Source organism: Drosophila ficusphila, unplaced genomic scaffold (assembly GCF_018152265.1).
Source record: "Drosophila ficusphila isolate 14025-0441.05 unplaced genomic scaffold, ASM1815226v1 contig_106, whole genome shotgun sequence".
In the NCBI taxonomy this organism is placed as follows: Eukaryota; Metazoa; Arthropoda; class Insecta; order Diptera; family Drosophilidae; genus Drosophila; species Drosophila ficusphila.
Genome location: NW_025063993.1, coordinates 8518728 through 8530939, shown reverse-complemented (window position 1 = coordinate 8530939; position 12212 = coordinate 8518728). Strand labels below are relative to the sequence as shown.

Below are 12212 nucleotides of genomic sequence, written 5' to 3'. Positions count from 1 at the left end.
TTCGGAAATTGTTGCAGCCAATTAGTGTCAAGTTTGGCAAAACCCAAACTGGGTCAAAATAAATTCACCCTATGTGCAGTGCACAAAGTAACTTTAAGCTGCGTCTGAAGAAGTTTTTCATTACAAAGATTTATGGTTTAAAATAAAATCAACAACTATCCCGCAAAGAGCAAGAGTTCAGTACTCCAGATTCCTTAACAATTCAACGCACTGCAGCAGTAATTTCTCCGCTCCGGACATTCGTTGTCCGTAAGCTGCAAAGGCAAGCTCAAATATTTATAATGCTGTCCAACACTTGGTTGACCACAACTGCTGGCCTGGCCAAGAACATTGACCGCAACCGACAAAAAAAAAAAAAATAAAATAAAAATAACAAGGGAGAGAGAAAACAAAGAAATCAAGGCAATCGGAGGGGAGGGAAAAACAATAAATTGATTTTTGTATCTCCTCTGTGAACAAGTGCAGGATCTGGCCAAAAAGGAGTATGTTGGATATATGCCATAGTGTGTATACTCCACTTACTTGGTCGCACACGCCCCGATAATTATGAAATTCGAGGCAAAGAAAATCTAAAAAACCCAAAAATAAAAGAAACCAAATTTCTACAGAAAGCAAAAATCAATTTATGAAGCGAACACGCCCCGAAAACTTTTGGACGAACGACGTTTAACTGCAAAACGCCCAACTGCGAGGCGTGTCCGAGCACCAGACATTTGAAAGGATACAAGGCGATGGCAGCGAAGGACAATGCCGGGCCGCAACATATGCGAACGGGATAATAATTCACCGGACGAAAGGCGATGGGAACAATGGTCGCATAACTCAGGCGCGCCAGATGAACTAAGGACATGTAGGGATACGAATACGACGAGCTGACCGACCGCATTATGGATCCTGGGATCGGCCCTAATTCAAAGGACACGCGCCCAGCGGGATATGTGCGATGTCCTTTTGGCCAGCGTTTGATGTGCGGCGGCTAGGACGACTAGAAATTGACATTTAATGAGCACAATCCTCGCTCCCACGCAGCACCGATGGGAATTTTATTTCAACACTCAAAAAAATAAACAATATTAGTAATAAACTGGTAATTCAAATTTGTTTTGTATTCTGTTAAAAAACAATTAGTGTGACATAAATCTAAAAAATTTAGATGGTGTAACCAATAAAAACAAAAATAATTTAATATTTAAATTTTGATGTGTTCTTTTTAAATTTATTTATAAACTTTATTGAAAAACACATTTAATTTACAAATATAAAACATTATTACAAGAATGATTTCTGCTTCAATTTTCTTTGCTTGAAACAGTTCTAAAATATGTTGACACGAAATTTGTATAAGAAGAAATAATTCTGTTTATTTTTCCATGATTTAAAATAAGACTTTTAATTATTTAAGAAGCAGCTAGAATGCACCTCTGAAATTTTTTTAAGTGCATTCTCTTACATAAATCCCGGCTAGCCAGGACCTCGTTTGCGCAACACCTTTTGTTATCGCCGAAAACACTTGTCCCGGGGTCCATTGCTCCTCGCTGGCCAGTCGGTTGGCAAATATACATTGTTACCTGGAGTGTCGCCTGTTTGTTGTCTGGTCTTCGTCTGGTCGATGGGGATTTTCGATTAGCCCTCTCACACATATCAAAATCGGACGTTAATTGTTTTCAGGTTCGTGGCATGTCAACAGCTTCAAGCACGTCGCCGACTTCGCCGAGGTTTCCTACACAATTTATCTGTCTAGCCGGCTAAATTTTATGGATTTGTTTTGTTTGCCTGCCCCGAGATTGCAACAATTACTTATGAATCATGTCTGCGAGGGCAGGGTCTCAACAATTGGTTTTAAGGAGCGTTTTAATGCGATTTTTGATGGCAATGGTTTCTTGAGACTGAAAGCTTAGTGCCATTTTATTACGGCATTAAATTTAACTAAACTTCAATTGGTACTTAAACTATGAAGAACTTGGACATTAAACTATTAAATTTTCTTTAAGATAAAAAAGTTTACTGAATTTAAATTATATTTGATAAAATTTGGCTTACTTTTAGATTTATATTTGTGTTTAAAATGCTGAAATGTATTTAAAATCTAAGTGTTATTAATTGCCATGTGTCAGTCTCTTTGTTGAGATTTCCTGCTTCGCAAACAATTTGTACTGGCAATTAAAATCACAGTCGCCTCATTTTACACACTTTTACTTTGGATGGAAGGGGGCTCGCAAATCGCTTGACTTTTGCGCTTTTGTTTGCCCTTCCAATGAATTAAAATCCCCGGCACACACGCAAACATATCAGCGTTTGGCAAACAAGTGCTGAGGCGAGACAAGGGTCCTCCACTTTTGACCACATTGCGGCCAAGTACTGGTCGCATTTTGAGCCCAAGAGCACCAGCTGTTGTTTTGCGAACCCACCCACCGAAGTCCATCCAAAAACACCCAACCACCCACCACCTTACGAACACCACAAATTCCACCCGCGGAACAACCAACTGAATTCTAATAATTTTAAACAAAAACAAACTTCCTGGCCACATGCTTCATGCCACATGCCTCATGCCAATGCCCATGCACTGCAGCATTATAGAAATTACAATGAGCGAGTTTAGAGAATTCGTTTCGAAATTTCACGCCACCGTCTGTGACGAAATTTCTTTTTATGGCAAAGGACAAGTGCAGCTATGGCCAGGATGAGTCACCACCCCCTTTCAGTATTCCCATTTTTTGAGGACAACCCCTGGCTGGCAAGTGGAATAAAGGTTGCAACACGAAACCGAAACCCGAAAAAAGCATCGCAACCCCGTAGAAACAGTTGCCACATTTAATCAGCATGAAAGTTCCCAGTCTGCCAGGCTGTTCAGCTATTTAAGGACCCCGGAGATTCCCCGGAATTAAAACTCAGACGAAAATGAAAATTTCTATACTGCGTTAGTTGGCTTTTTTGTTAGAGGCGAAATAAATGAATGCATGAATTCCAAAGCAATTTTAATGTTGACATTGAGTAATGTTGGCTCCGTTCGGCTCGGCTTGGTCTGGGATTCAGGTTCATTCGATGGGTTATGGGTGGTGGTGGGTGGTTGTTTGGTTTGGCATTTTCATATCATTTTCGAATATTACATGCGGATTAGCATTTCCTCATCGGGATTGCAACAAAACGTGTGCCCATCTATTGGGGGCTTTTGTGGGGTGTTTCGTTTGGTGGAATGGGGAGCAGTTTAAAAGGGGGTGGCTCGCTGCATTGGGTGGGTGGTTTTGGCCCTTTGTCTGGGGGAGTGTGCTGTCGATTACCCTCGGAAGGTGTTTTTTAGTGCTCTTAAAGGTTTTTGGCCCGAAGAAATTAAAGTTGGAAGAAAGGCGGCAAAGGAAGGAAATTGAAACCGGAAGAATAACAAAGAAGGTTGAGATAAAGGATTTATGTATTCATAATTTTGATTGGAAGAAGCTCAGGCAACAACGACATAATATTCTATGTAGCACAAGGTAAATTAACAAATTTTTATTGGCAATTTTGAAGAATTTTAAAAAAGCTAATCCAACTTAATTTCATAATTTTAATAGAAATTAGAGATAGCAAACCCATACTTTTTGACAATATATTAAAACTATCTAATATAAATCCAGATAAATTCAATAAATTACCACTTTCCTAATAAATGCAATTCATTTAATCAAATACTGTTAAGTTTGTGAGTACAAATTCCTGAAATTCCTCATCAAACACATCGAAGCCAACCGCATTGCTTTCGAAGTTCCCAAAACTCAAATAGCTTTCCCCATTTCCAGACTTAAGAAAACTTGCCATAATCTTAGCATATACCGTCGACAACTTTTGGCTTTTACAACCCGACTTTTGGACAAGTTTAAGGAATTTCCCAAATCAACAGCCTTTCAGAAATCCAAGGGACGAGAAAGGGGGAATTTTTGGGGGCGGTGAAGGGGGCGTAGGAAACCCAACGTCGAACTAACTTTTCAATTTTCTTTTCACGCTCGCATTTTACAAGCTGCTACATGATTAGGGTCAATGGTTGCCGGGCTCCTACGCCCCTCACCTCCTGAAAATTGTAACAAGCTGCCAAATTTCACACTCAGTTTCTGATTCTGAAATAACTCGAACGAACGAACGAACGAACACCTAACGAACTCAAAGTTTTTGGGGGGGAGTGGAAAAAGGGGGTTCGTATATCTCTCAATCTTGTCATCACTGCGATTGCAATCATAATCACATTCACTGAAAATTTTATTATTAACTGACAGTTTATTAAAAACTCATTGGGTTGCCCGGCCGGCTCTGATTTGTTTTTGCCGGGATTACTGTTTGTTTTTGGACCGGTCCCCTTATTTGTTATCGAGATCTTGGGCACATGTCGGGGATGTCTGATTACCGACGCAAGATAAATATTAAGCAACTATATGGAGGACTTCCGCTTGGATTTGGAGAAGGATTCGGGTGACGCCATCATCGGGTGCTTCTTTGCCGTAATTGACTCTCAGCCGGAGGGCAAAAACTGCTCCCCCAAAAACGGGTAATGAAATTTTGGCTTCGAGTGCTATCAGCATGCATATATTTTCAGGAAAGGGAGGGAAAGGGGGAGTGGAAGGGGGAAGAGGGGGTGGCATCCCCCAGCCAGCGAAACTCCACTCAACTTGCCACTGTTGTTGTTTTGGCACGTGGCACGTGCAACGTGGCCAGGAAATGCCTTGAAATTGATTTTTATTTTCATTTTAGTTGAGAGTTTTTTGTATGTTCTCTAGCCCCGGGGTCTTGGCGTAATTATTCCTGTCCTCTGTTCCAGCATGTGATTAGATTTTCCAGCAAAAGTTTATTCAGCTTTGTTGTCGCTCGATGATAATTAAAAATGATTAGCTCATAAATATTTCCTCCTGTCGAGGGAGAGATTTATGGGAAGGTAAATACAGAGACACCAGATGCCCCAAAGGCCAAGACATTATTCCACTTGAGAGCTCAAGGCGAATCTGGGGGAAGCTAATTCGAAGGGGTGAATATTTATGATTTAAAACCGTCAGCCATTTCAAATTCAAGTTCTTGCTTTCCAGTTACCATTTATATAGGTTTTTACTCGTTTTAAATTGTTTAAAGATGTATAACGTCCGCGATGTTTTCACAGTTGACATCCAAGCCATTCATCTCGAGTACTATAATTTTTAAGATTTAAAAATATCATGTTCATAAAAAATAATTTACAAATTCTTACACAAACACTTAATGGCATTTAATTCACATCTTGTAATATTACTCCACTTGGAACCAACTTCTCTACTGCAGTTTCGATTAAAAGCATTTGTTATTTCGTTGTACTTTCCTAATTGAAGTTCAGTTTCCTGGCATTTTAACAGCACGTCATTGCACTTGTATAGATCTCCAAAATAGTTGCCTTTAGTTCCAATTAAAGCACTTAAAGCTGGTAAAATCAACATTTAAATTCGGGTTTTTAAAAACATTGCTATAAATTGCCTACCGAGCACAAATATTAATTTTAACATTTTGATTTAAACTACAGAATAATTTTAACTTGTGCTGCTCTTATATAGTGACACCTCTACAAAATGCTTTGTTTAAGTTTACGCTTTATTTAAATTTAACCTTTGTTAACATTTTTTGTCTGTGCTCTTTGACAATGTAATTTGTATAAAAGACAATTCATTTCCTGTATGTACTTTTATTCTATTCAATTATAATTCCAACACTTCGGCAATGTTTTTGCAGGACATATCATCACACCTTTGTAAAATCACTGAAATAATTAATTTTTGTCACCAAGAAAAAAATAAACCATTTTAAACAGGAAAACTTACGAAGGCAGGTAGCTTTCTCCATTTCACACCGAGATACATTATTCCATCTTCCTCGACGTTCTCGACGACAATGTCGATTAAAAGAATCTATAGTCTCATCAAATCTTCCTATTCTCGGAGTAAATCGTTGACAATCTGCGAATACACTTTCACAATAATCTCGATTCGATTGAGCTTCAATCGAAGACAGAGCGCAAAGAACTGCAAAAAAATAATGTTTCTGTTAATTTGTTTAAATAAAAAGTATATATATTTTTACCCAATAGCAGCGAAAGTTTCCACATTTTGAACCAATGCCAGCTACACAAACTGATGGGTTTTATCTTCTGGGTTGTTTATATAGGCGAAAGTGATCTGAAAATAAAGGTCACACATTTCACATATTTTTTGAGGTTTTTTTCTTAAAATTAGGTTATCACTTATCTTATTCAATTATCTCGTTTATCTGTTTTATCTGTATTATACTGACAGGGCCTCTCCTTGCTCTAATTTAAATCAAAAATATCTTTTGTTGCATCCAGTACTTTGCAAGTGTTTTAAATCTGTTCGCTGGTATATAAAGGAAGATCACCATCCAACTATCAGTTGATTAACATCAGCTTTATAAAAATGCGGTTTCTCTGCGTTTTGTCCTTGTTCCTCATCATTTGCTGCCAATCAATAACGGCGCAGCGTTTGAATTGTTCAAGGATTCGTGAGAATTGTAGACCCTGCACCCGTCGCTTGGTGGATCCTATTAACAATCTGGAGTTCATTAACAGAGATTGCAGGGAAAAAGTTGGAGACCGTTGGATCTGGCGGGATGTCAGGCGTTGCGACATGCAAATTGTTGCCTGCGAGAGTAAGAATACCATAAAAATAATACAAATAAAAAAAATGTTATATAATTATTTTACAGATCATGACAGCAGGTTGGATTGTGAAACTGTGGCTAGGTTGGCTGGAATGAGAAGACGTCGTGATATTGACTAACACTAATCTTAACCAAAAACAAAATCAAAAATAAATAAACTGCATTATACTTGTATTTTTGATATTCTCAATATTATACGTTTGTTTTTTGGGAATAAAGCATTTCATGTTACTTTAATAAAGTGAGCTACTATTATCACATCCTTAAACTGGCTAGGCGAAAAATTTTAAAGTTTAATCGGCCCAATTCTAAAGGCAAAAAAAGGTCATTAAGAATTTAAATCTGTCTTTATTATCAACAAATAATTTATGAAAAGGTGTCATGGTATTTAGATTAATCACCAGTCCCAAACATTTTTTTAGCAAATTTTTTGTGTTTTGGATAGCATATATTTATTTTATTTGTTATGATAAACACATTTTCAAGCAGGCATTTTTTGATTACGACCACAGGCTATCTGCCACATTTTTGCAGGTACTATTCTCACATCGAACCATTGTGACTGGGGAAATAGATAACTTAATAATCATAAAACATAAAGAACTTAAACAATTTTCTTACTTATGCATGACGCTTTAACCAGCTGGCATCGGGTTACCTTCCTCCAATTGCGATTGGATCGACTGCAATATTCGTTGAAAAACCCAACGGTGTCATCCTCGGTTCCTACGGTGGGTTCTTCACGACGACATCTATTATATAAAAGTTCGCAGAACCGGCGGCCCTCGGGATCCTGAGCAAGGATCTGAGATACCAAAATGCAGCAGAGAGCTGTGAAAAATAAGTTTAATCTATTTCTTATTTTATACTAGGATATACAAGGATTACCGAACGCCAACAAAATCTTCATTTCTAAAGTTTTATGATATGGAAATTAAGCAATACTCTAAATGACTACTGACTACTTAAAATGTTCTCCCGTATATTTATACCGTAAAAATGGATCAAGGAAACAGAGACCTGCAATTGTCCCTACAGCTGTTTAATAGCTTTCTTTTTAACGATTGTTTAACAAACCTGGTACAATAGGTCACTCCATCTGCGAATCTGCGATGAACAATTGTATTATAAGATTTAAAATGCAAATGTGATTTTATTTGGGTCGGGTCTCTTCCTTGTTGGCTGCTATATATAAATCCCAACTCTGATTTAGTAAGTTATCAGTAAATTATAAACTGCTGATTTATCCATATTACATTTCCAAAATGCATTTGGCAACTACTTTCAGTGTCCTCTTGATTCTGTGCTTTTTGTTTAGAAGTGGACTATCTCAAGACTGCCAGAAGCTCAAAGAAACCTGCAATCCTTGCATACGAAGGCTTAATAATCCTGCCAACAATGTGGGTTTTATTAATGAAGGATGCCGCAGGAAAGTTCGTGGCAGATACATTTGGAAAAATCAAACCCGTTGCGATCTCCAAGTGATCGCTTGTGGAGGTATGTTTATGCTCTATATTAAATGAACAACTTTTAAAATTTCCAAAACGGTTTAGAACTTGAATATAATTCAAACAAAAACTGGATAATAATTTAAAGAAAAGAAATTATTTCATTAAACAAATTTTAAACAAACATTTTATTTTGAAGAAATACACCCCTAAGAAAGTTTTCAATTAATTGTATTTAATTATGTTGTTTGTTTTAGCGCACAATAGAAAAATGGATTGCCTGGTTATAGCCGAGCTTGCCGGCATGCCAAGAAGTAGCTAGAAGCCCAGCCAACAGATCTGTGAAAACCCAACCCAAACCAGCTAAAATATTAAAAGTGATTTTGTCCAAATAAATGCATATTTGCGCAGAGATTTGACTTGGTTACTGCAGCTTGTCTGGGCGGCCAATAAAGCGATATGTTCTTGTCGCTCGTTCTTGGCCTTCAGCATCAGCTTCTCTTGGCCCTGAAGAAGCCCTTCCAGGAATCAACAGTCGCCCGACCACGAGTGCATCTTCCACGTACGGGGCATTATCGTAAAGACGGTCCAGACCAGCATCGCGATGAGTTGAGCCAGGCACGCACAGCCACATCGTCATGGTTGTCTTACACTTGATGCATCCTCGTCATCTCTCGTCTGGCAGTTCTTCAAAACTTCTTTTCGCCTCACTCCCTCACTCTCCTCCAAAACATAATTTTTCAAACGAAATTGTTTTGATTTTCTTGATGGCATAAAAAATGGGAATTTATTGCTGCGCGGTCTGAGATTACAGTCTGTGTTCTTGGCTCAAACGCCAGACAAGAGTTCATCTCGGGAGCTGAACTTGAGATAAAATTTTCCACAGCACACACAAACAGAGTGGCGCCTATTAATAAGTCGCTTATTTACTTGGACTAAAATTGGCTGCCACCCGGGTTCAAGTCTATATTTAAAATATATCGTAAATTATTTACACAATTGTAAAGTTACTTACAGGTCAGTACTATAAAAGTTGTTGATGGAGGTTGGGATCAGCACAGTTTTCCAGAAGTTCTTCAAGAGGTTTCAACATGAAGATTACTCTGATCTGTTTGTTGGGTAAAAAATAATAAACATAGTGCTAAACTTTTAACTAAATTGTTATTTTTACAGTGGGCTTTGTTATCTTGCAATATGCGGAGCAAAGTGAAGCCTGTAAGGAGAAGAAGGTTGAGAAGGCTTGCCATGAAGGTGGGAGAACGGTGCGACATAAGGAACCTCTTAAAGGACCAGGACCTGTAAGAACCACTAGGAGACATGAAAAACCAAGGACAAAGCCCTGCGAAACCAGAAGAACCACCAGAAAACATAAAACAGTTAGGACGACTAGGAGACACGTTCACCCAAAGACTTTACCTCATTGTACGGAGAAAACTACTAAAAGGACTAAGCCACATTGCACAGAGAAAACTACCCACAGGACCAAACCTTCTCATACAAGGAAGACTACTGAAAAGACTACTTATAGGACAAATCCACCTAGTACAGAGAAAACAACTGAAAAAACCACGCCACCTTGTACAGAGAAGACTACTACAAGAACGACTCCACCTTGTACAGAGAAGACTACGCATAGTACAAAGCCACCTTGCACTGAGAAAACTACTGAAAAAACCAATCCACCTTGCACTGAGAGAACTACTAATAAAACCAATCCACCTTGCACAGAGAAAACTAATCCACCTTGCACAGAGAAGACCACTAAAAAGCCTTGTTCACCTGAGACAACTCCTTCTCCAAAGACAACCACTCAAGAACCCTGCGGATGCAGTTCTAGCCACTCTACGGGATGGAACCCAGGAGGTCCTATCAAGACAACACCTTCCACAACCACTCAGAAACCCTGTGAGAGTAGCACTCGTCATTGTCCAGGTTGGAATCCAGGTGGTCCTATTCTGACAACTCCTTCCACAACCAGTCGAAGACCCTGCGGATGTGGTTCCGAAAACCCATTTATACCCAGATGTCCCGGACATTTTGGACCAGGGCCTGTCATTCCCAATAGAGGAGAAGACGGATTTGGTTCGCACTGCCCCGATGGTTGGGATCCCGACAGTCCATTAATACCTGTACCAAAAATTCCTGGACATTTTGGACCAGGACCTGTCATTCCCAATAGAGGAGGAAGTGGATGTGGTTGCCCCCGAGAATGTCCATCCAAAGAGGAACTGAGTGAAGAGCTTCGCATAGAACTGGACCGTATACAACTATTAATCGACGAATGTATCCTCAGACGTTAAAAAAAAAAAACCAAAGGCCAAACGATTACTTAACGAAAATCTTTACCATATTGTTGACTAATAAAATTATTTGTTTTGCAATTAAGTGATTGTGAATCTTTTTTTACCGAACTCCAAACTGCATTAAACAATTTATAAAATTGATTGTTTTGCATTTAATGGCTCTTAAGTTTGACAAACTCCAGGAAGAATTTTCTTTTATGTTGATTTAATAAAACTAAGCAAAGCATGGCGTCTCAATATGCTTTTAATATAAACTGTGTGAAAGCGTGTGTGTCCGTGTGAAGTGCTTTTTAAATACTTGTAGCGGTTTAAGCTTTTACCCTTACCAGCCATCGACCAGCTGCCCCACCCCCAAACTCCCACTCCCACCCGACACCCACTTCAGTTCACGTCATGAACATGATTATGTACTTTATGAATGTGCAGAGAAGCGATTCAAGTATCTAAATGCAAGCAAGAGTTAAATACTCTACAAAACAAATGAAATATAAAAAAAAATATTATAATATATTCAAATATTTAATGGTTCCATTATAGTATAAATAGATTTATCAGTCGAAATGAATAGATCAGACAACAAACATTTCTTATAAAAATGAGCTAGTTATATAATTTCTAAAATTTTAGTATTCAAACAAGGAAATGTGTTTCTTTCAACCCAATTGAAGTCTTTGAATTAGGTTGCCAGTTATACGATATACCATACAACTCAAATGAATATGTATGAATTATCAGAATCTTTTATATCCATGAACTTTCATTAACCATCAGATAGACCCCTTCAAAGGGCAAAGGTGCTGATGATTTTTCCACTCTGCCTGTGCCAACTGCTTATATAATATTTGAAAATTGAAAATCTTTTTGGCGCTGCACTTGAAAAATGCTTAGACCAGGCCATGATGATGAACTTTATAAAACTCTTGACCACATTTGCCGCACCCCCTCCCTCCTCCCCTTTCCCCTCTTCCAATTCCCCTTTCAAACGTCTTTCCTTTCCACTTTTGGACATGTCTGACCAGCTGACGTCCCAACTGGTGGTTAGAGGAGGAGAATTGGAAGAGGGGGACTTGGGTCACTGAAGTTGGGGAGCTCGGAATGCATTGCACTTGACTTTAGCGCCACTTGTAAGTGTAAATTTTATTTGAGCCAGCGGAGTAGGTACACATGTAGACTTCAACCACTCACATTCAACTTGGCCCTTTGTCGAGAGCTCCAAAGTGCCTGGCCAGCGATATTGGCGTTCGCACTCGCACTCGGACTTGGTCTTGCACTTGGAAACATTTTGGATTTTGACTTGGATTCGGTTTCGTTGTCGAGCCGGGGTTTTTTTGGCTCCGGAGTTTAACGTCGTGTCGCTGACAGCTAAGTGGTGATAATCGCTTTTGAATTGAATCTGAGCGAGTATATCTTCACGCAGACCAAGTTGAAATTCAAAAATGCAACAGAGTTGGAGACCAAGAGTTTTGGGACACTGGCCATCGGACAAAAGGCGTCACATTTTGTGGGTGGGCGTTTTGGGTTTTTGTGTTTTGGCTGTGGCTTTCATTCAAAAGACCAAAGGGAGGCTCCCAGGATTGGGGGCCACTTCCTCAACTGCGGTTTGTTTGGCTGGTTACTGTGGCTTCTAATTTGTGAACTGGATTTGCGGCTTTCAGAAGAGGATGGGCTGCCAGCTTAGCTGGATTTGTAAGCCATTAAATCAGGACTTAAAGCTTGAATAGTTGAGGCAATTCTATTCAAAAGAAACTTAACTGTTTTAAACACCATAAATAATTTAGGTTTTGTAATTCAATGCTCTCTG

At 38.9% G+C, this 12212-nt stretch overlaps 5 protein-coding genes across 5 annotated transcripts; 3 read left to right on the top strand and 2 right to left on the bottom strand.

The window, feature by feature from the left end:
* The first annotated feature begins 4403 nt into the window (after positions 1-4403).
* On the top strand, positions 4404-8430 carry LOC108096158. The gene is made up of 3 exons (XM_043207673.1): positions 4404-4516; positions 7949-8157; positions 8366-8430. The coding sequence occupies exons 1-3, from the start codon at positions 4404-4406 to the stop codon at positions 8428-8430; spliced, it is 387 nt and encodes a 128-aa protein (XP_043063608.1).
* Positions 5086-5495, bottom strand: LOC108096142. The gene is made up of 3 exons (XM_017197524.1): positions 5471-5495; positions 5207-5413; positions 5086-5147 (listed from the first exon to the last, which is right to left on the bottom strand). Exons 1-3 carry the CDS (start codon positions 5493-5495, stop codon positions 5086-5088), a joined length of 294 nt encoding a protein of 97 aa, XP_017053013.1.
* Positions 5685-6091, bottom strand: LOC108096189. Its single transcript, XM_017197571.1, has 3 exons — positions 6067-6091; positions 5808-6008; positions 5685-5746 (listed from the first exon to the last, which is right to left on the bottom strand). The coding sequence occupies exons 1-3, from the start codon at positions 6089-6091 to the stop codon at positions 5685-5687; spliced, it is 288 nt and encodes a 95-aa protein (XP_017053060.1).
* Positions 6417-6779, top strand: LOC108096144. The gene is made up of 2 exons (XM_017197525.1): positions 6417-6648; positions 6706-6779. Exons 1-2 carry the CDS (start codon positions 6417-6419, stop codon positions 6777-6779), a joined length of 306 nt encoding a protein of 101 aa, XP_017053014.1.
* A 711-nt stretch (positions 8431-9141) lies between the features above and the next one.
* On the top strand, positions 9142-10408 carry LOC108096159 (salivary glue protein Sgs-3). Its single transcript, XM_043207670.1, has 2 exons — positions 9142-9227; positions 9282-10408. Exons 1-2 carry the CDS (start codon positions 9200-9202, stop codon positions 10406-10408), a joined length of 1155 nt encoding a protein of 384 aa, XP_043063605.1. The 5' UTR covers positions 9142-9199.
* The last annotated feature ends 1804 nt before the right edge of the window (positions 10409-12212 follow it).